This window comes from Protopterus annectens, chromosome 5.part1 (genome assembly GCF_019279795.1).
Source record: "Protopterus annectens isolate FY-2018-M chromosome 5.part1, PAN1.0, whole genome shotgun sequence".
In the NCBI taxonomy this organism is placed as follows: domain Eukaryota; kingdom Metazoa; phylum Chordata; order Ceratodontiformes; family Protopteridae; genus Protopterus; species Protopterus annectens.
In genome coordinates, this window is record NC_056736.1 from 392,924,101 (window position 1) to 392,948,842 (window position 24,742).

The 24,742-nt window shown below is 43.2% G+C and overlaps 1 protein-coding gene across 3 annotated transcripts in view; it reads left to right on the forward strand.

Moving 5' to 3' along the window:
* The window catches only part of REPS2 (RALBP1 associated Eps domain containing 2), a 2,057,440-nt gene that overhangs the window by 862,329 nt on the left and 1,170,369 nt on the right, over positions 1-24,742 (forward strand). For all 3 annotated transcript variants that reach the window (XM_044073054.1, XM_044073053.1, XM_044073052.1), the window contains exon 4: positions 8,973-9,093. In XM_044073054.1, the coding sequence (XP_043928989.1) occupies positions 8,973-9,093 (121 nt within the window). The remainder of the gene's footprint in view (positions 1-8,972; positions 9,094-24,742) is intronic.

Genomic DNA, 24,742 nt, shown 5'->3' on the forward strand with positions numbered 1-24,742 from the left:
AAGGACCCCTAGGACACCACCCATACCTGCTTGGGACCTCAACTATGTTCTGGAAAAACTCACTCTGCCTCCTTTTGAGCCTGCTGCTACATCTGATATTAAGTATTTATCATGGAAGACAGCTATCCTACTGGCTTTGACTTCAGCCAGGAGAGTCTCGGAGTTCCAAGCACTCATGGCTGTGGAACCTTATATTATTTTTCACCAAGACAGGGTGTCTTTAAGGACTAATCCTACTTTCATGCCTAAAGTGGTTTCCAAAGTGGCTTTAAATCAAACTATTCACCTGCCAACTTTTTTCACTAATCCACAAAATAAGGGGGAAAGGATCTTACATTCCTTGGATGTACACAGGCAACTTCATTTTTACCTGGACAGAACCAAGGATATCAGGAAAACAGAGCAACTGTTTGTTTCTTATGCAACAAATTCCCAAGGCAAAGCTATTTCAAAACAGACCATTTCTAAATGGATTGCTCATGGAATCAGATTTTGTTACTCTCATCATGGAAATCAAATCCCAGGAAAAATTAGGACTCACTCTACCAGAGCTGCTGCTACTTCAGCTGCCTTTCTCAGGGGAGTACCTACCAAAGATATTTTGGAAGCTGCAACTTGGAGTTCAGTGCATACTTTCTCTAAGCACTATAATCTCCCTCTTTACTCTATGTCTAGGGCAGGCTTTGCTTCTGCAGTCCTGCAGGGCCTTCTAGCCGCCCCTTCTACTCTATAACCACCACCCTTTATCTCAGCTTTGGGATTCAACCCTACAGTGATGACTGCAACAGTGAAACACGATGAACATAGTACAGTTGTGTACACTTACCATAAGTGTAGATGTTCGAGTGTCTTCACTGTTGCAGTCTGGGTTACCCACCCTCCTGTCCCCTCTTATACTTTTATTGGTGTGGTTCCCTGCTTCACCCTTCTTCTGAGGTGTATTTGCTACAGGGTATGGGGTTTGTTGCATGCTACATTTTTGTTTTACTATTAGCCTTCACTTTTGGGCACCTGACATCTGGGGCAAGAAAAACTGGAGAACATGGCGTCGGCTGGCAGCTTTGTACTCCTGGCGCTCTGACGTCAGGGAGCATGACTGAACAGCCGACGCCGGACCCAGACTTTGGGATTCTGGCCGACCGAGGACTGCCTGCCAGCAGGAAGAACCCTACAGTGATGACTGCAACAGTGAAGACACTCGAACATCTACATTTATGGTAAGTGTACACAACTGTACTTTCTTCCAGTGTTTCTGGGACTTTGAGCCACTGCATGACTGCCCGAATCAGCTTTCTTGGGACCTTGTCTTAAGTTTTGGAATGTGCAGTTGGACTCTTTCCATATCTCCAGCTTTTTCTTTACTTCTGTCTCACTGCAAATACCAGATCGGTTGTGCTACTTCCTGATCTGAGTCTGAACTGCTCACCTCCTATCTTGCTTGCTACTACTCTGTGTATTCATTTATCAGTCACCCTGTCTAGGACTTTCACTCAGTGTGACAGGAGTTTGATACCTCTATACTGCCCACAGTTGTGAATATCCCCTTTGTTCTTGAGCACTGGCACTAGTGCATTTATTCTTCAGTCATCTGTGATACTCCTTTCTGCCCATGCTGCTATGTATATCCACAAGAGCCAATACTCCCTTATCTCAACCAACATCTGTATCATATCTGCTGTGACCTCATCCGAGCCTGCTGCTTTCCCTGATTTCATTTTCCTCAGTGCTGTTCTTACTTCTTCTAGGGTGGGCTTCTCCTCTTCTTTCATCATAGGCTGTGTCTGGGGCAGTACAGCTTCTGTGGGATTTTCTTTATTCAGAAGCTGCTGGAAGTACTCTTTCCATCTGCCTTTGATGTCCTGTCTTGTGGATTGTTGACCAGGTTGTTGCTGGCATCCCTTAAGAAGGGTGTACGACTGTCTTTATCTTTTTGTCTTTATCTTGCAAGCTGATAGAGTTTCTTTGTGCTATCTCTGAGTCACTTTCCAGAAGCTGGGAGAGTGCCTGTGGTCCCTTGTTCTTCACTATTGCAACTCCTCTCTTAGCTTCTTTCTTAGCCAACCAGTAATCCTGCTTAGCCTGATCCATCTTTTCTATCTCCCACTTTTTCTTGCACTCCAGCTTTCTTTTGATGACTTTCAGGACTTCTGCATTCCACTACCAGCTTTCTGTTATGACTTCCTGGTCTTCTGCATTCCACTACCATCTTTCTTTATGCACCTTATATCCATACTTGGCTTGACCATATACCTGTTTTATATTCGTCACACATGCTCCTTTGAGGCAATGCCATTCTTGTTTACCTCCTCCTGTTTCCTCCTCTTCCTGAGGTGCTAGTCCCCTGAGTAATTAATTGAATGCTCTCTCTCCAGTTAAGTTCAGCATAGTCAACATCTTCAGCCTAGTCTCTTTTGACCTTGGAGCCTTCTCTGACCACTGCTTGCATCTGATTGTTCCAAAGGAAGTCATCATGCAAATGGTATATTTTCTCATCCCTGTTATATCGTATGTTAAAGATGGCTGCCAAGACTAAAGCTTGCTTTACTCTTACTTTTCTTTTTTATCATTCATTGGCAGGGATAGCCAACCAGTAGTGTGAACCTTGGCTCTTGATGATCGTCACTGTGACACCCCGACCTCATGTGAAAAAGGGGTTGTGGTTGGATGGTAGGGGTAACAAATATTTTATTTATGAAACTGTTTGTCTTAATTTATATTTGCTCTATAGATAAACTTAGAAAAGTAGCATGTTACGATAGTGTTATTTTAGTTATGGGGATTGTTTTGTTTGTTCTGCATGCAGGGTATTTATTTATTGTTTTGTTTATTTATTAGTTTACTAAGGTAGCGTATTGATCCAATGAATCAATTTTCAAGCACAGAGAAAAGCTCAAATAAAAATATGTCCATACAGAGAAGGCAGATTTCCATCATAGGATAATGTTTGCAATATCTTGTTTATGATTTACAAAATATCAACCTCCTGTCAGTCTTAATGAAAACAGAAAGGTAGTAGTAATGTATAAAGAGGAAGGAGAAGAGAAGATTATTATATTGCCTGATGTAAATCACTTATACTTGGCTTGTTTTATGATGATATGACATAAGATATGAACGGATTATTTGGTAATATAACAAAGTAGTGTAAACTTACAGTGAGCGTCCTGTTTTCATACACTTTTTACAATGGTGCCAGTTCTTATTTCCAAAGTCAGAAAGAATGTTGATCTCCTTTGTCATCCAGTGGTTTTCTTTGGGTTTGTATAGAATTTATTTTGCAGATTGGTAAGGAGTGTGGAAAACGTATTAGCAACCCAAATGTTGTCTTGGCAGTTAAGAATGTTCTATTTAATTGTTCTATTATGCATTTTCCATAATGATTGGTATATATTTTGTAGTGTTTTAAACTGATAGAGGGTAGATTTTATTAATCATATTTGTAAAGGACTGCTTTGGTTTTGTAGTTATTGTGAAAATATATAAGGTAAGATGATGATGCTTTTGGGTACTTATGTATTATCGCAACCACATTCCAACAGGCAAAACGGCTTTTTTCCAAGCTGTACTCGTGCCGGAAAATGTAGTCCAGAAAGTATATACAACAAAAGTACAAACTTAGAAATATGTGGTATAAAAGTCTGCTGAAAGAAATAATTACAGCATGTCTGATAGTCTTGTACGTTTACATCGCATTACTGCTTTTCTGAACCTGTGTTCAGCAGAAACGGACAAACTTTGCTTGTAATGAACAGAACTGGTCCCGAGTGTACTGACATGTCTGGAATTATTGTAAGGGCCAAAAGTATTCCCAAATCACTGCAGCTACACAGTTTCTGTGAAAAATGTTGTGACACCGCATTATAACTCTGACAGAAGTGGCCATGGGCAAGCATGCAATGCAAACTGTTTATGTACTGCAGCAGTGCTGCATCAGAAAAAAAGGTAGAATTTCCGAAAACCTTGACTGCCGCTAAAATGGATCTGCTGCTGTTTCGGGAAACCAAAAGATCCATATTTTACATACATAACTCTGAATTATACTTTTGACTGTTTACAAAACAGTTAACAGTTGTGAAGCAAAGTTCCTCATTAGCACTCTTCAAGAAAAATCTTGATGAGTGGATGGAAAATAGGAAATACACCCCGGGGATCACTTGTGTAGCTCTGTTCAACAGGGGCACAGGAAATTAACTTTCTTGGGTGGCGTAAGCCAGGGAACCTTGTTGGCTAGGCTTACTTGGGCCCTTGGGCTGATAGCCTTGTATCTCCCTATGAACAGCACATTATGCAAATATACATCTATGTGTTAAAACCGTTTTCAAACAGTGAAGTGCATTCATGACATTAAAAGTTTAGTTGTGTAAACCCTAAACATACCTATAATTTTGTCAGTGTTTCAGATGCCCAAAACTATAATCCACTGTTTTAAAGGGGCAAAGTTGGACTTCTTTATGGAAATGCTACATTTTGCAGAACAACCCCTTTGTTTTTCAGCACAAGTACGGCTTGGAAAACAGCCGTTTTTCCGGCTGGAAATGTGGTTGCGATAATACACAAGTACCTGCTTTTGTTAGTGTGTAAAGTTTTGAAATGCAGCTAAATAAAAGGAACACGCATTAGAGTGTAGTAATTAAGTGATCTGTTAATGATATTGTATTTTTAAGGAATTAAGACCAATTCTGAGTTTAGGTAGAACCTGTAAGGGGGGGGGGGGGGGATTGATTATTACACAGCAGCAGTGTGGGTCCATTAGCTGTGCAGTTTCTTTAAATGAAAAAGATATGATGGGTTTTGTACTGGAAATAACTGAGTAATGTGGTTAAAAAGAACATATATAATATATGAGATATGGTAGTATGAGGCTACTAAATCAGTTTTGTATTCTTAATACTGGAATGTTGTTAATATCTCTGGAGAAGTGTTGGTGTAATGACTACAGATGAGTGAAAGCATAGAGATGATTGGCTGGATTCATGAATGCCTACACTAAGTGTACATTTTGTATTCAGTAACATCCCTATCATATTCTTTCTGTAGTCTATTCACCCAGAAAGTTTACACTGTGTGGAAGTAGCCTACAATTTGTGGTAACCTTTATGAATCTCCCTTGATATTTAAGGCTGCATGAAAATCAGCAGGAAAACTAAAATTAGGAGGAGAAAGGTGGGAGTTATGCTTGTATTGTCTGTTCACTCAAAATGGTTTACAATTAGTGTCCACATTCATGAATCTGACCTATTGCTGTATAAGGGAGGGCCTTTTGTTAAGAGGCTGTATTAAGTACATGTGGCTGGAGACAGAGGTGAGTGGGAAGTGAAATGGGCCACAAGTCTTATCCTAGCAGCAGTCATTCTGTGCTGAAAGGTCACCCCCAGAGTAGGGCTACTACAGACTGCCTTTAAAGAAAACCATTGGTGAATGAAGTGTTTTATCAGGAGAAGCTAAGAATGCCGAAGTATAAACAAAGCAATGTAAGTATAGCGAAGGGAAAAGTTTAGAAAAAGTAATGAATGAGGGCTTAAAGGGAGCTGTCATAACACTAGTAAATAGTGAGTACCTGAACCTGACCAAATCTGACCCAAGATGCCCAAACTGCCCATCTAGCCCTCTTCGAATCTATCAAGATTCAACCCTTTACTCTGATCCTGGGTAACTTTAACTACCCAAACATAGACTGGAAGAACTATTCTTGCCAGAATACAAATACCCAGAGATTCCTCAATTTTATAAATGAAAATGCTTTGGAACAGCTAGTCGATACCCCCACAAGAGGTGATAATATCTTGGATTTGGTATTAACCAACATGAGTAGCCACTGCAGCATCCCTGCAGTATCATCCTTCCTTGTAAGATCTGACCATAAAGCGGTCATGTTTGAAGTCACCATCTCCCCACCGCCCTCTAGCTAGTGTCAATCAAAAAACTTCTCCAAAGCTGATTACAGCTTCCTAAGGATGGTATAAACAGCTTCACAGCCCCCTCCCCCTCTCTAGGAACAGGCAACAGTATCCAAAACTATACCAAATTAGTATACGAACATGTATATAGATGCATGGAGTCATGAGTACCTGACAGGACTAAATCATCGTCCGCAAGGAAGAGTAAACATGTTTGGTGGACATCTGTAATAAATAAACTCTGTAACAGAAGAAAAAAAATTGCTGACCAGGACCAAGAAGGAGCAGGTGCCCAATTGGAAGCAATCTCTCCTTAACCTAAACAAGCTTAAGAGCAGTAGTGAAATCCTCCAAAGCAATCTTTGAGTCCAAATTTGCCACATCTACTAGAGACAGTCATAAGGCCTTCTTCACATATGTCCGTAATCCCAAAAGTAGCACCCATATCTGTTCAGAACTGATGGTCAAGGACACCACATATGCAAATGCCATAGATATAGCAAACTTGCTAGCTGACCGATTCCGTGAAAATTTCACCCCTCTGCCCCCCCCCCCCCATCGTAAAGTAGGACATTCCGAGTACCTGCCCCCTTCCCCTTATATCTAGGGATCAGGTCATCACCGCTCTCTCAAAGGCAAAAAATATAGCCTCCATGGGACCTGATAAACATCCCAGGCTGCATCCTACATGAACTTGGGCAGGAACTTGCAGCACCATTAGGCACACTATTCAACTAAAACCTGAGTACTGGTTTTGTTCCAGCTGAGTGGAGGACAACCACTGTCATCCCTTTGCACAAAGATGGAGCATCCACTGATCCAGAAAATTATAGACCCATAAGCCTAACTAGCCTGATCTGCAAAGCTATGGAATGGATTATCATGGACCTCATAAACAAGGACATTGGCAACCTCCAAGCACTCGATCCCACACAGTTTGGCTTCGTCAAGGGGAGGTCATGTTTGTTAAATCTGGTCAACTTTTTTGAGACAGTCACCAAAGCCTTGGATGAGGGAACACAGTGCACATTGCCTATCTTGACTTGGCTAAAGCCTTCAACACTGTTCCCCACATGGGCATAATAGATGAACTCTGTCAGCTAGGCATCAATCCATATGTTATCAGATGGGTAGCCAACTGGCTCACTGATAGAACCCACCTAGTCAAAATAGGGAAAGCCAGCTCAAGCAGTAGACCCATATTGAGTGGCGTACCCCAGGGTTCTGTCTTAGGGCCCCTGTTATTTGGAATATACTTTTCTGAGGTACAGGCCAAAACCAGTGGGCTATGGCTGACCAAGTTTGCAGATGACTGCGAGTTGGGAGCTGTCATCAATTCCCCTGGTGACGTGGACATTCTCCAAGAGGATCTCACCCAAACAAATGACTGGTGCCAGAAACATGGCCTCAAGCTGAATACAAAAAAATGTATCATTATCCCCTTTGGGGGAGAGAGAGGTCCCCACAAATTATCACATTAATAACAACGTTCTAAGTATGCAGTCAGTCGTGAGGGATTTGGGCATGCAGATTGATAGCAGCCTGACTTTTGACCACCGTGTTGCTTCCATTGTACGGAAAGCTTTCTACATGGCCCATAACATCCCTGTATTCTTCCCTTATAAGGCCCATTATTGAGTACAATGCCCCATTTGGCATGTACCTCGCAAAGCACATGCAGCAGCTGGAGAGACCACAGAGGTTCCTCACCAGGAGAATCCAGGGCCTCAAAAATATACCTTACACAGATAGGCTAAAAGCCCTATGTCTCTACTCTGTTTCATACATACTTCTCAGAGCTGACCTCTGTCTGGCATACAAGGTGATCTCGGACCGCTGCATGTCCGCAAGTCAAGCTCCACTCGAGTAACCTGCATACGCAGCCACAGCCTGGTCTGTGACATCAATAGGACTTGCTGGCAGGACAGATTTGTGTCCCAGAGACTCCCCCATCTATGGTATAAACTCCCTCTCTACATCAAGCAGAGTACCTCTTTACCCCTTTTTAAGCGCGATATGGATAACTGGATGGGAAATAGAAAATACATCCCTGGGATTCCACCCGTGTCCCTGCTGGACAGGGGCATTGGGTGCTGATTTGTCTGTGCATGGGCTAAACTCTTGGCTAGGCTTATAAGGGCCTCAGGGGCCAATAGCTTAGTAACTTCCTATGATCCTATGACTACAAAATCCATCTAACATTTATAGACATTTAGCATTAGGTGGAATTGTTGTTGGAAATGTAGGCAGCTTCAGCTTGTACCTGGCATTTCAGGTATTGATTGTTATCTTACAGTGAAGCCTGTTTTGGGGAGGGGACATTATTCAGTGACACTGGGCATAGCAAGTCATATATCGTACATGCCTTGTATTAAGATATTGTAGTTTATGAGCAAGTTGTATTCAGTCATAGTTAAAATGAGGAAAATTCCATTTGAAAGTTTTGACGAGCAAAAGTAGTAAAGGAATACGTATTCTTATATGGTAGGGAGATAGAGAAAAGGAAGAAAGGTGCAGTGACTTAAAATTGGGAGGTTGGGAGGGTGGCCTAATGGTTAACATGTTTGCCTTACAAACACAAAGTGCAGGGTTTGAGTCTCACAAGGGATAATTGGCTAAGCCTACAATGGGGCTCGGAAGGGCAGTTAGCCTAGTACTAACCTATAAACCTAAGAAAGGGGATAGAGAGAGTCATAACGCTCTTTAAATGCTGCTTTAAAGAAGTTGTTTGATGTTTAAATTTGAAACACTTTTTAATGCCTGACTACTTGAATCATTCTTCTAAGTAACTCCTGTCTACTGAAATTTGTCAGTCAGTTTGGAAGTAGTACTTGGTTTCAGGAGTTAGTTGGGAATATTGCTCTGGTTTATACAGTTGTACAGTTTGTATACAGCCAAACATTGTGGGATCTTTGTTCAGTGTGACAAATGCAGTTTACTGATGTTAACATTTAGTGTAATGTGGCTAGATAATTTGAATTACTGTATTTATTTAATTTCTGTTCTTCTACTTTTATAGATAAGTATTGTACCTGCAAATTGTAGTCACTGAGAGTTATCTGACTGTTTTAACAGGAAACTCTATCACCACCTCTGTCACCCAACTCTCCTCCAACTTCTCCATCTGGTTACCAAAGTGCCCCACCTAATTATGGACATGGGAAAGCAAGAAATGCAAATGATCTCCAGCACACAGGTAGGTAGAATCTTCCAGCATGGTAAATAGATTTTCTCCAGATTTATTTGAAGTAAAGCTATGATAGACATTTTTTTCTTTATTTTCTCCTTTTCCTTTCGTTCATTCTTCAATAATGTTGTTATAGTCTTTCTTATCTATTTCTTGATTTTATTTATATGCATTTGCCAATTGGAATACATATTTGGTTGAGGCCTGGCAACATTGTCTGATTAAGAGACATGCTCAGAGACGCACAGAAGGCTACAGAAATACAGTTTCATATGAACGACTACTTAATCATTTATAAGACTTAATTTTTGACTATAATACAGTAAAATGGTTCACTAGTTACCCAATTTAAAGAAAACAGTGAATGAAATGAGAGAATACCCTCTCTGACCACCTGCCTCAGCTATGTGAGTGCCTCCATGGCTCCATATTGTATCCACTACAATTCAACGTCTTCTTTAATGGTATGCGTCTACCCACAGAGCAAGCCACCATAGTCCAAAACAGTAATAACTTTACATTTACTTATTTATTTATGTAATGGGAAAGTCCAACCTGGAATGAAGCCAATTTTCAGCAGATGCCTGGGGTGAAATGCTCCAGACGCAACATGTAACATGGGAAGAAACCCGAGCACCTGGAGGAAACACACACGAATGCAAGGAGGACATGCAAACTCCACACAGAAGCCAAGAATCACCCTGGAGAACCTCTTGCTGTGAGGTGACAATGCTACTGCTGCACCACTGCGCCATAATCTTTACAGCAGCTAACTAGCCTCAACTACAGTCTGTAGCTCAGCATTTATTTCCATCCGTTGAACAATAGCATGAATCCTCTTAATTTCTCCTACTTCCAATTAAAACCAAACTTGTATTCACTCTACTCAACCTCAATGACTCCACCCTAAAATGGTTTTACAGTTACCTAAACAACCGGTCACAATCTGTCAAATGGGGCAACATCCTATCCCCCCACTCCCTATGACATGCGGTGTCCCACAAGGTTCAATCCTTGGTCCCCTTCTCTTCAACATATTTACAAATAATCTCCACCTAGCTACCACTAAAGCCAACATCGTCCAGTATGTGGATGACACCACTCTAATCTGCTCAGCACCAAACATCCAATTACTACAAAGTAAAGCCCAGGAATCCTTCACTGAGGTAGAGAACTGGCTAAACAATTACCAACTAATATTAAACCCCCAAAAAACACAGCTAATACTATTCCACCCAATCAATCAATCAATCACTCCTCCGCCACCTTTACCATCATGTCAACCAATGGTACCCTCATCACCCCAGTAACTGAGGCCAAACCCTTAGGCATCACTATTGATCAACAACTTAAATTCAACAAGCACATATCCCAAACTATCTCTAAAGTCCATAAAAAACTTGGTTGGTTATATCGTTGCATACTATTCCTAACCCCTGAAACTAGAACAACAATAGCCCGAACTCATCTCTTATCAACACTACTATACGCCTCTCCAGTCCTCACAAACATTAACAAAACTAACCTGAACAAACAATCTGAAGTAGTTAACTTAATTTGCTCAGGAACCTGTGGGTATTGGATCTGATTCGGATCCGAGCCGGCAGCTTTCCAAGCTAAAAGATCCAAGCTCCAAGCTCCTCCCCTACCCATAATGCCCTGCCATCTCCCTCTAACCCTCAGATCTCATTTGCCGCGGCTTCTATGAGCTTCTCAGAACGAGCTCCGAGCATAGTACTGTGAGTTTAGCATTTAAAACTTAATTTTCTGTCAAACTTTCTCTAACTTTGTGTGTGTGTGTGAATTCCCTCTTATCTTTCTAGCCTTTTTGGGTAGTTTCGTAAACTTTTTTGGTTAAGTTAGATTTATTCCCTCCCCCCTCTGCGTGTGAAGGTGTGTGCTTGTGGGCCTATTTTTCTTTTCTATAATGGCTGAAGGCCCTAAAGCTATTTTCTCTAAATGTACCGAGTGTGGACATAAGCTGTCCCCAGCGGATGGCCACATTTGGTGCGTCTTGTGCCTGGGGGTTGATCACCTCTCCTCGGGCTGCACTATCTGTGCAGCCTTCAATCCCAGGGCTTTGAAAGATAGGAGGACAAAGCTTATTCTGGTGGGCCTTTTGCCCCCAGATTCTGCTTCATCCTCCTCTGTGGTGCCAGCTGCGGCTGCTCCTGATCCCCTGGCCGGGACTCAACCTCCCTTGCTGGACCAGGAGGAAAGGGACTGCAAAAAGAAGGACAAAACGGATAGGGAGAGAGAGAAAGAAAGGCATGGCAGCCACAAGAGGCGGTCCGAGTAGACCCCTTCGGCACCGCCGTCCAAACAGCTTGCCTCTCCCCGTAAGGACTCCGGGCCTTCCCCCTCCCGGCTCCATTCTCCACATTTCTCCCTGGAGCCGGAGGAGGAGACCCGGTCACCTTCGAGGTCATCTAGGCGGCCTTCCCAGCCATCTTCGGTGGCCTCATCTAGATCTACCAGAAGTTTATCGCACGCAGACATGGACCGGATGATGCGTCAATTTTTCCAGGCCCAGCTGCAGATGGGAGTGCTCTTGCCTCCCCCCTTCTGGGGGGGAGCTCGACACCCTTTTTCGCCCCCCCATTGCTCCTTCTCCGACCCGCTATCAGGGTTCAGAGCTGTCGGATCTGACTAGCTTCGGAGCCGGGGTGGGGTCAGCACCGACAGCGTTTCCTACTTCGGCGCCGACTGTACCCCCGAGTCTGTCGGATCCATTTTCTGATCCGAGCTCTCGGGGCCGTGAGTTGAGTGTTGGATCCGGAGGGGTCAGCGGGCCTTCGGCTCCATTAAGGTCGGGGCACACTACCCTTTCGGATCCGATCGGGTCACCTTCGGCGCCGGTCCACACGTTGGACCCGAGGGGACTGCTTTCGGATCCAAGGGAAAGCAGTTCCACCTCGGCATTTGACGTCATGGAGAGGGTCCTTTCGAGGGATTCGAGGCCCCAGGCTCTTGCTATGGATCCACCCACCATTCCCATTCAGACGGGCCTGTCTTCCATCATCCGGCCCCAGGGACAGCCTGCACCTACGTCCCAGATTGTTCCCATAGAGGAACAGGACATTGTTGGTGAGGCTTCTTCTGACAGCCCCCCCGAGGAGGTCCCTCCCAAATGAAAGTGCAAGAGGAGGCACTTGGACTCACCTGAGTCCCTCACGGAGGACACAGACTTAGAGGAAGGGGAAGGTTCCCCAAGGTCACCCCCCCCCCTGAAGATGTCTCCTTTGGAGACATTATGGAAATGTTATGCATTAGAGGGGGGTGGTCTGCCCAAAAAACTTCATCGGATGAGTCTGTGTTTCTGGAGGCATTTGACGCAGGCCCATCTACCTCTTGGGTGTCCCCTCCCGCCGACCCCCTGGTAGACCTCATAACTACCAGGGCATGGAAGGAGCCGGACTCTGTCGAGCCAATACCCAAGAGACCGGACAGGATCCTCAGCCCTCCCACGGACAGGACAGTTTGGAGCAAGGGTGCCCCAGTGGATGCCATGGTGGTGACGGCTGCCACTAAAAAGGAATTGGCACAGGAGAGTTTCTCGGTGCATCCTCCAGACAAGGAGTCTCGGATGATGGACCGCTTGGGAAAACAGATGTTCTCTTCAGTGACCTTCTCTGTAAGGTCACTGAATTATATGGCACATGTGATTCGGCTCCAGCGGGACCTGATTAAAGAGTACGCTGGGTCACCCCCAGAGTCCATGTCGGCCGAGGACAAGCGGACCTTCTCGTTTCGTATGGCCACTCTCAAGTCAATTACCAGCACATCTATGCGGCTTCTCTCCCATGCTATGGAGGGAGTGGCTAGAGCTAGCGGAACGGGCGTCGTCTTACGTAGACAGGCCTGGCTCCGTCTCTGCGATTTTGCAGAACCCTTCAAGGCATCCTTCGTGGATGCCCCTTTTGATGGTTCTATACTCTTCGGCAAAACCGTCCATGATACGCTTCTCCAGAGCGAGAAAGACAGGAAGATGTTGTCTGCTATCGGGATACGCTTCTCGGCTCATCAGAGGTCCTACTCCAGGAACTAGAGAACAAAAGAAGATGTGGTTCCAGAAAGCTCAACAATCCCGTTTTGCTCCAGATCCCTCATCCTTCAGAGGCAGAGGAGGACTGGGTGGACGCCGGCCCAGAGGCAGAGGTGGTCCGAAGAATTTTGGGTCTAGAGAACCTTTTTCAGATTGACCCACGCAGCAGACCTGAGAGGTTGCCCGACTGCTCCTCTCTGGAGGCAGTCGGGGGGCGCTTCTCGGAGCACCTAGCAAATTGGGAGTTCATTACGACAGATCGCTGGGTGCTCTGAATCATATCCAGAGGCTATTCAATCCCTTTCCTATCTTACCCTCCCCGATCAAAAAGACTCCCGGTTGTTCCACCCGATCAAAGGGAGGCAGTAGCATCAGAAATTCGAGGGCTGCTAAGAAAAAGAGCTATCCAGCGTGTCCTCCCAGAGCAATCTGGATCAGGCTTTTACTCCAGGTTCTTTTTGGTGCCAAAAAATATGGGGGACTTACGACCCATTCTCGGCCTGTCCACACTGAACCTGTCAGTTGCCAAAGAAAAGTTCCGGATGGTCACTATTCAATCCATTCTCCCACTTTTGCAGGAGAATGACTGGATGTGCTCGATAGACCTCAAGGATGCGTACTAACACATTCTTATGGACAGACGATCCAGAAGGTTCCTGTGCTTTTGGCTGGGAGCCAGCCATTATCAGTTCAGAGTCCTACCCTTTGGTCTCACCACAGCCCCCAGGGTGTTCACCAAGGTCATGGCAGTTGTAGGGGCCCACCTGAGGCTTCAGGGAATACAGGTCTTTCCGTACCTGGATGACTGGCTCCTAACTGCCCCCACCAGGCATCAACTCTGCTCAGGCAGGGACTAATTCTTACACCTAGACCGCCACCTAGGGATCACGATCAACCACAAGAATTCCTCCCTTCAACCTACTCAAATTTTGGGATTCATAGGGGCTAGGATAAACACTATACAATCCACAGTCTTTCTGACAGAGGACAGACTTCGCAGTCTAAGCCGTCACATTCTAGACCTCTTACAATTGTCAGCTCCCCCAGCGGAACTAGTCCTGAGGGCCCTGGGATCCATGGCAGCGGCCATCAATCTGTCGCCTTTCGCTTGCCTGAAGATGAGAATCCTTCAATGGACATTGCAAGTTCAATGGTCCATTCTTTTTCACCCCCTGTCTACACCTATTCCCCTCAGCAGGATTTGCAGGGAGTCGCTTCTTTGGTGGCTCCGCTCCAGAGATCTCCGAGAAGGCCGCCCCTTCGTTATACCCTCTCCCCAAGTCACGGTGACCACGGATGCATCTCTCCTCTGGTGGGGGGGGCATTGCATGGGCAAATCCGTCCAAGGCACGTGGACTTTCACAGAGCCCCTCACTGCATATCAATGTCCTGGAGATGAGGGCAGTGCTTCTAGTGTTGCAGGCTCTCCATCTCCATCCCCTTCTTCTTCCAGGAACTATTGCAATTCAAACAGACAACATGTCGGTAGTCTGGTACATAAACAAACAGGGGGGAACCAGATCTTATCCACTTTGCAGGGAGGCAATGAGAGTATGGGAATGGGCGATATCCACCAACCGCTTTCTCATAGCAACGCACATTCCAGGTCGGTCAAACATCTTGGCGGACAGGTTGAGTCGAACGATCCTCTCACCTTACGAGTGGTCTCTGAACCCAGCAGAAGCGAAACAAATCTTCTTCGAATGGGGTCAACCTTGCTGCGATCTCTTTGCCTCGCCTTCAAACACAAAGGGCAGCGAGTTCTTCACTCTGATTCCCTCACCAGGGGAAGCCCCCAGAGATGCTGTAGTTCATGCTTGGCCATCCGGTCTTCTGTATGCTTATCCTCCTCTTCCATTGATGACAAAATTCTTGCAGAAAGCTCGTCGGTTGGGGAGCAGAGTTATCCTCATAGCCCCATTCTGGCCTTGTCAAACCTGGTTCCCTTACCTGCGGTCTCATCTAGTACATCCTTCCTGAATCTTAGATCCCAATCCGGATCTGATTTCTCATCCTTTAGGATTGAAGATCCCCGACCTGGACTACCTTAAGCTCTCAGCTTGGTTGCTCCAGTTCATTTAATGGCTAGGGCTCCTGGTATATCTTCCTCGGTTAAGGCCATCCTGGTCCACCCATAAACCGTCTACCAGGAAAATCTACAAGAGTAAATGGAAACGTTTCTCTGTCTGGGCGGAGCACAGAAACTTGGACCCCTTCACGGCTCCTATCCCAGCAGTTCTAGACTTTCTCTCCCATACCTTTCATCAAGGAGCTAGTACTTCTACTATTAAAGTTCAGTTGGCAGCTATTTCCCACTACCACGTTGGAAACAGTTCAGGGCCCCTACCGTCCTCCAATATATGCAAAACATTCATGAGAGGAACCTTTTTGTTAAGACCCCCTATTAAAGATGCAGTGCTGCCTCCATGGGATCTTACCCTAGTTCTTCAAGCTCTGACTGGGCCCCCTTTCGAACCCGCGGCTTCAGTCGACTTAAAATATGTATCTTGGAAGATGGTCTTCCTGATTGCCATCACTTCTGCTAGGAGGATATCGGAGCTTCACGCTCTTTGCAGTAAGCCTCCATACATCATTTTTCATACAGACAGGGTCTCCCTCAGGACTAATCCCTCTTTTCTGCCCAAAGTGGCTTCAGAAGCAAATATCAACCAGTCCATCAATCTACCTGTCTTCTTTCCTAATTTCCAAAACAAAGGAGAATACAGACTTCATTGTCTGGATGTTCACAGACAGTTACGTTTTTACTTAAACAGAACAACAGATCTTCAAAAATCTGATCAACTTTTTGTTTCCTTTGCAAAATCCTGTCTGGGGAAACCAGTCACTAAAGTAACCTTAGCTAGATAGATTTCCCAATGCATTCTCCTAACATACAAAAGTTCTGGTCGTCCTGAGCCCCTAAGAGTACGAGCCCATTCTACCCGATCTATGGCTACTTCTGCTGCTTTTTGGTCAAGGGTTTCTTTGGATGACATTTGCTCAGCAGCTACTTGGGCTTCCTCTCATACCTTTATTACACACTATAAGTTGGATTTAATATCCAGCGGATGTGCATCTTTTGGCTCCGCAGTGCTCCGGAATATCCTTACTGGGGTAAACTTTCTGTTTCCCATCCACTCGTCAAGGTTTCTCTTGAAGAGGGTTAGTGAGGAGCTCTGCCTAATGTAGATTGGAATCTTGTTCCAGAGCATGGGAAGTCTCTGGGACAGGAATCTATCCCTCTAGCATGTACTATTTATTGTTGTGGTGAAGTTTAGATCCCTGGAGCGTGTGGCTCGAGGGGATATGGTTTTCTTTAGGTGGAGCATGTCCATCAATTCTGGGTTGGACATGGCCTTGTATGTCAGGCAGAGATCACCTCTGAGTAGGCGGTATGCAACCGAGTACAGATGGAGTTTCTTCAGTCGAGCTGCATTGGGCATCTGCTTGAGACCAGTGATCCTCTTGGTGGGGAACTTCTGTGGTCTTTCCAGTTGTTGCTGGTGTCTTGTAAGGTACATCCCAAATGGGGCATTGTACTCTATGATGGGTCTGATGAGTGATGCGTGGAGGGGCCCAATGACCTCTTTCGATCTGGAAGCAAACCCTTTTGTGATTAGGTGGGCCACATAGAAGGATTTTCTAACCACTTTGGCAATGTGATTATCAAAGGAGAGGTTACTATCTACTTAGGTCCCCAGATCCCTTATTATGTCTTCCGTATTTATGTGGTAGTTTGTGGGTACTTTGTTTTTTCCAAAGGGGATGACTATGCACTTTTTGGCATTTAGCTTGAGACCATGGTTTTGACACCAGGTATCTGTCTCAGTGAGACCCTTTTGGAGGATGTCTGTGTCAGCCGGAGGGTCAATTATAGCCCCTAGTTTGCAGTCGTCTGCGAACATGGTGAGCCATAGTCCTCCTGTGCTTGTCTGTACCTCTGAAAAGTATATGTTGAACAGGAGGGCTCCTAGGACTGAGCCCTGAGGAACGCCACTTGTAATCGGTTTAGAGTCAGACCTAGCTCTTGCAACTCTTACCATGTGGGTTCTGTCTGTGAGCCAGTTGGCAACCCATCTCGTGATGTAGGGGTTTATGTTCAGGCTGATGAGCTTGTCTATAATACCTGAGTGGGGAATAGTGTTGAAGGCCTTTGCGAGGTCTAGGTAGGCAGTGTGTACCACCTTTCTCTTGTTTATAGCTTTTGTAACTGTCTCAAAGAAGTCCACCAGGTTTGGGAGACATGATCCGCCCGTAACAAAGCCGAACTGGGTTGGGTCCAGTGTTTGGAGGTTTCCAATGTCTCTGTTAATGAGATCCATGATGATGCGCTCCATAGCTTTGCAGATCAAGCTAGTCAGGCTTATAGGGCGATAGTTCCCGAGGTCCGTTGTGGCTCCACCTTTGTGGAGCAGAATAACCGTTGCCATGCGCCACTCTGTGGGCACGTAAACTGTAGAGAGGCTGAGTTTAAACTGTGTGTTTAGGTGAGGGGTTAGTTCATCTTTGAGCTTGTGTAGGGCGCAGCCTGGGGCACCGTCTGGTCCCATTGATGCTGTGTTTTTGGCTTTGGAAAGGGCTGTTTTAACCTGAGTGTCTTTGATTTCAGGGGCACTACATTCTTCTGGTATAGTTATGGGCCCTTTTGGGGGTGAGAGGGGGGTGAAGTTTGCACTGAACCTGTCTGCCAGGATGTTGGCTATATCAGTCGGTTCAGTGTATTTTGTGCCATTCTGTACCAACTCCGAGCAGATCTGAGAATTGTCACTTAGATTCTTGACATAGCTAGAGAATGCCTTGTGGTTATCTTTGGAGTCCATGGCAATTTTTCTTTCGAAGCTAGCATTGGATGATTTTTTGAGGGAACATAGTTTCTTGCTGATACTGATCAGGGATGTCTTCCCTTCTTGGGATTTTACTCTTTTCTGTACTAGTTTCATCCTTCTATTGTATAGCTTGTTTATAGCAAGGGTTCACCAGACTGGTTTCCTTTTCTTGGAGGAGTGAGTCTTGGTTTTGTTTTGGATAGCACAATGCATACATTCTTGTAGGTGCCCGTAGAGTGCATTAGTAAAGGATTTTGCAGCTTGGACAGCGTTATCCTTTAGCATGGGGGCTTTGAAACTTCCCACCTCGGTCTTAAGTAACGTGAAGTTTGCTTTTGAAAAGTTTTTCACGGTGGTTTCTTTGACCGGGAATGGTGGCAGAATGTGGATATCCAGAGTGATTAGTTTATGGTCAGATCTAACCAGCGAGGGGTTGACCTCTCGTGTGGAACACCGGTCGCCCATGTTGGTGATGACCAGGTCCAAAATGTTGTCACCTCTGGTGGTGGTGTTAACCAGTTGATCCGGGGAGTTTGAGTATAAATTCTAGGAAACATTGGGCCAGGGAGTTCGTACTTGAGTAGTTCTCCCAATTTATGTTTGGATAATTGCAATCACCCAATATCAGAGTGTTTGGTAGGACCTTTATGTTTCCCAGTGTTTCCAGGAATGCGGAGTGGGGGTCCTGGGACATGATGGGTGATCTGTAGCAAGCTGTAATTTGACTAGCAGTTTTGCCCATTGTTAGTTGCACGTGGATGATCTCTGAAGCATTGTGCTGTACCACTAACCTGGAGGTGTGGGTATCCTTGATGAATATGGATACTCCCCCAGCTTTTGTATTTTGATCTGGGTTGTGGCTGAAATGTATGGTATGAGTTGTAGCGTAGTAGTGCTGGGGTGCTCTCTGGAGCCTTAAACCAGGTTTCTGTTACTGCATATATATCGATTTTTCTCCATACTGAGGAGTGCCTCGAGTGCGTGTTGGCATAATGGTTACGGTGTTTACCTTATGAACACAAGGTGCAGGGTTTGATTCTCACATCTGGTAATTGGTTAGGCTTGAAATGGCCCACAAGGCTAGTTAGCCTAGTACTAACCTATGAACCTAAGGGAACTGCGTTCATGTAACAAAAACCTGATTGAAATCAACCCATGCTATAACAGCGCTGGGGAGGCCCTATTCTTTTATGATGTCGCTAAAGTATGGAACACCCTCCCACCTGAACTCAGGCTACAATGTCACACAAGCACCTTCAAGGGCTTTTTTAATTCACACCTCTATGCTAACCCTCTCTGCAACTGCAAAGGCCCCCCTTGAAGACTCACTACTCCATATAAGTGACCCGCCGTATGCCTCCTTTGCATACACTATATTCTCACCTGATATATTCAGCTGATATGTACTTTTTTTTTTGTAAATATTGCAAATAGGGGTTCTACTCCTGAGTGTCTTATTGTTGGAGTATTTTATTGTTTTACAAAATTGTTTTTGTACTTCTTTATTTCTCTTACCTTGTATACCAGTTTTTTATTGTTGTCTAAACCATGTATGTACTCTGTTAACTTCCTTGGAGCTTTTCTCCCCAGGACTCCACTGAAAACGGACACTTTGTGTCCAGTTGGTTTTATCCTGGTAAAATAATGTTAAAATAAATAAATAAAATAATGCAGTCAAAATCATCATATTAAAGAGGACTTCTTCATTATATTGGCCAATAAAATTTGATTAGAACTGGTATTCCATACAAAACTTTGACTTGCAATAGATAACAGCCTCAAATTTGATCACCGTATGCAAAATGTCATCTCAAAAAACTACAGATTTAGACTACCTTAGAACAAATCTATTTCTAAGCCCTCCAGCTTGACTCTACAACTCCTCACCTTCCTTCTGCCTTTTCGCCTCCTCAATACTAACCAACTTACAGGTTAAACCAGCTAGCCAGACTACAACAGTAGTACAATAAAATTGCCACATTTGCCTCTTACCTTTAAAACAACACCCACCAAACCATAGTACTAGTGGTACGAACTGTTCAGCGTTTTTATATACCATCAGCTGCTAACTTTAACATTTATTATTTCTGAATGTAGGTATCTTTGTAGACTTTTTTGTGGACCTTTTTTTTTTCATTCTGTCCCATATTCCTTATCCTTTTATGCTTTTCAGCCTCTCACCTCTTAAAAATCTTTCTAGATAGCTGGACTGAAAGCACCCAGGTGAGATCTCTATTTCCTATTCATTTCTGTCCAAAAATCTGTATCAGCCTATCCATTCCCTCAGTGGTGAGATTCAAGGGGTAGGGAGTGGGTCAGCTAACTATAGTTCCTCAAGGCAGCCTAGGCTACCTTGTCAGTGTAGGCAATGTACATATGTACACACACACACACACACACACACACACACACACACACACACACACACACACACTTCCCATTCCCTGACTTGGTGTGGGAGACTGAGGCAGTATGAGCCAGCATAGCCAGTACAGATGGTTGATGCATGCAGCCACTGATAGATGTTACCAGTGCCTTGGGGTTAGCAGCCTTTCTCCTCCCGAGGATGAGTGTACCTGTAGTGTACAGGATAATACTGATGGGAGACTGGATATATGTGTAATAGGTCACTACTAGACTTCCTTGTAGGGAAGTTATTTATTTAGTTTTAAATAATCATATGCATAGGCTTTCTGGGAAGTACTGAGAGTAGTTATTTCATTAAACATAAATGAGGTTATTCTTCTCAGTACATATATAAATAGCAAGCTTGCACATTAGTGTAAGGTCCATGAGCTACAAGCTTCATCCTTGACATATCTCCCTCCGCTTAAATCTCCATTTGCCCACTGTGTGACTCTGAAAACCTGAATTAACTGGGCAATGTTCCCAGGTCACCCTAAAGAGAGGACCTTTTGCCTAGTGGTATTTACGCAGTTAGTAAAAACATAATCAAAAAAATAAAATGCATTTCTGAGGACTATTTCATCACTAGTAATATACATACATTAATTTTGTATGCAGTGCTATGAATAAACAAGTAATAACATGTAATATATTCATCCTGGCTATGGGTGAATGAACCTTGGGTAAGATTGTACCAGCTTCTAGGAAATACAACAGAATATGCTATTTGCAGGAAGAAATTGATCATATGACAGAACAGCATGTGTTATTATTTTACTGGCAGTGGCTGCCTCTGCATTGCCACCATTTCTTTATATTAACTCATTACTACCGCTGAAGTTATGTAAATAGTACTTGTGTATAGATGTTTATTGATGTTTGATAACACTGCATTTTTATACATGACAAACTGACAGTAACTTATAGTTAGCTTTACTGCTCTCCAGAAGGTTTAAAGCATTCTTACATTAATTGTAGGAATGTTGTATCTCTGTGTAAGGTCAGTCAGCATTTCCCATCCGTACTTTGTAAAATCTTTATGAATATTAATAATATTTGGTTTTGGCTCAAGTTGTAACTAAAAAATGGCTATCTAACCAGCCTCCTCACCCTGTTAAAAAAAAAAAAGTAAATAAACTGTTGCAAAATATTGCAACAACAGATTCTCAGAGCTTGCCCAAGTCCATGAGAACCAGTCAGTCTACTCTTGAAAGCAACATGCTGCAGAATGTATCACACAGCTACACCTCTTTCAGGCATCAAAATGAGATTAGGTAATTAGATTAAAGTACATTTACCATTGCTTTATTGCCAACACCTTCAGTATAACCAACACTCATTTAAACTAGTTGCAAATACCCAGTACAAGGTACTGAAAATAAAACAAGTCTGTACTGTAAGACCTTGTATGTTTGTCCCTTCAGTGCTTCCATGTATGACATTCAGGGATGCCCGTTCCATCTATGTAGATGATGCTTAATGCCAGCTTGTAAGTTTTCACTAGGCTAACAAACATGGGTTTGTTAGGATGCCTTGTGGGTTGATTAATTTTTTCCATTTGCTGATGTGCTACATCAAACCCTACTTTGGAGTGGTAACTTGTTGCCATATATTCTGCGTAATATGATCAGTCATATATGTAACAGTTTGAATTGCACTTTGAATGAAACACACTGTTTGAAACAAACACCATTCAGACTGCTGCTGCTTTACAACTCAATAAAAAAGTCTCTGAGCAACACCAAAGTACTTGTACAATGTTCCTCTGCTAAAAAATAGGTGTCTTGATCAAATGAATGGAAAAACACACTTTAATAAAAATAAAACAATGATTAAGTGCTTTTATCCACAACAACTTAAAAGCGCAGGTATCTAAAAACGTGCACTATTATTGTCCTTTCTTTTAATATCGTACAGGTGATCAAATATTCTATTCTTAAGACACCTATTGGTCTTACCGATATAAAATCCTGGACATTTGATGCACTTTGCTAAGTATACTACATGCTTAGAATTGCAATTTCCTCTCTTAAATTTTACCTCAGTCCTATTAATATCTTCTAATGCAATACTTTCAATACCCAAGATGGCTTGACATTGTTTGCATTTTCCACACCTCCTAGTATGCCCATCCCTAACACCTAGACCTCTGTGAGAGCTGTTGTTTTCTAACTTGTTCTTTATATTTTGTCCAGTTTTATATATAAATGTTGGAGTCTCCCCCACCTTTTTGACTACTTCCTCATCACATTTTAAAATGTTCCAGTTCTTCACAATAATGTTCTTAATGTGTTATACATATGTGTTTTATTCCAGTATGCAAGCTCGAATATAATTTTTGTCCTTTGGGTCATTTCTCGAAAGATTTACTTCTACTAACCCTGTACCTAAAACAGGTTTGTATCTATTACCCCATTCTTTCTTAACATATTTTGTTATGTCTTCAACCATACCCTTGGGGTAACCTCTATCCCTAAATTAGGACCCAATAAAATCAATTTCCTGTGTCATTTCCTCATAATTGGATGTCATCCTGGCAGCCCTGATACACTGCCCTTTTAATATACTTCTCATTTGGCTTTTTGGATGACTACTAGAAAATTCCAAGTATGAATTGCTGAAAGTGCCCTTTCTATATATCCTAGACTTAAAACCATTGGTAGTATGTGAAATGTATGTGTCCAGATAAGCAGAGCCTTGCCTGTTACAGTTATACATAAATTTTAGGTAAGTGCTAGTGCTTCTGCTTTATGGTATAGTTCAACACCCCCATTGTCCCCATGAAAGCCCCCCCCACTTCATAACATAGTATACTTTTGAGGTCATTGCACCTCAGAAAGGGAAGTATCCTTTGCAACAACTACTGTTGACCATTGTGCTGTTTTGACCAGCTGTGTAGTATTGCACAATTGTTTGATGCCATGTTGACAACATTAGCTACAAACACAGCAAATTAGTACCATGCAGTACTTTAAAATAATAAGATAGGTTTGCATTCAAAATTACATTACTTTAAAATAATAAGATAGGTTTGCATTCAAAATTACATTTGTTTCTCTTGTCTTCTTCCACTCAACTTTTACACTTCTTCTTAGTAACAATAAACCCTTGAAAAGGATGACTGTAAATTTTCACTGTGCATGTTGCCTTTATCTTGGTTCTATAAAATACTGTGTTGCATACTTATAAATCAGTTTTTGGGGCTTTAAGTCTGGGCTCCAGCTGATGCTGTTTTCTGAACTTTGAGCCTGACTTCTAATTTAGAAATGGAATGCAATTTGACTGGGCCTGGAAGTGATGAATTAACATGGGAGCTGGCCTGCTGGACTTTGTGTTTATGATGGCTTTAAATGTCACCAGTGGCTTTAGATGGAGAATAATGTAGCTAACAAAGACATTTTATAAGCTGCGGTGGTAGTGCTGCGGTAGCGTTGTCGCCTCACAGTAAGAACCTATCCAGTTCGATTCTCAGCTAGAGCGTCTTCTGCGTGGAGACATGCGTGAATGGGCGTACCTTCATTGAAGGTTGTGCGTCAGGGCTGGTAACTCAGCTTGTAAAAATCAACTACCAATCATTAGCGGACTGGAGTTCCGCTGTGGCGACCCCTAACCGGGAAAAGCCGAAAGAAACAACAACATCAGGTGGACTTCTAAGCCTGCAGTACTATTTGTAAGCCGCTATAAAAAAAATACTAATGTTTAAGAGATTTAAAAAGGAAGAAGTCTATTAGAAAAATTTAATAAACTAAAGAATAGGATGGGTAAAATCACATATATTGTCAGATTGTTGATGATTTCAAATGTGTAGGACAGATGTGCTTTTTCTAACACCTTCATTGAACTATTCACTTAAGACATATTTAAGCATGCATTCATATAAAAGAAAACAAACCATGTTAACAGTTACAAACATTATACATCACATATATTGTTTTATAGAATTAAAATCAGTCTGTCATCACATAAATTGAGCAATTCTTGCCTTCCCTCGAACCTCATTCCTCCTCAAAACATTATTCTGCATGTATTGGTCCCACAATTTCCATTTTTTTTTCTTATGTAATCTGCTCCTACCCTTTTCTAAAGATCCCACTTCCAGTTCTTTTATCTGTCACAATATTCACTACGTCAAGTATAGCTGGTTTACATTTTGATTTCCATTTTCTAGTAATTGCTTTTTTTGGTGGCGACCAGAATTAAAAGTAACAAGGTCTTGCTATGTCTAGGCAATCCAAATCCTATATACCAGCTCAAAAAGTCATTTCCAATAATACTCATTTGCTTGCCCAGTATTCCTGGCATAATACTCTGTAGGGATTTTTTAAAGCCTGCCAACGTATCCTATGTGGATTGCTCCAAAGTCCTATCTCTATACATGGTC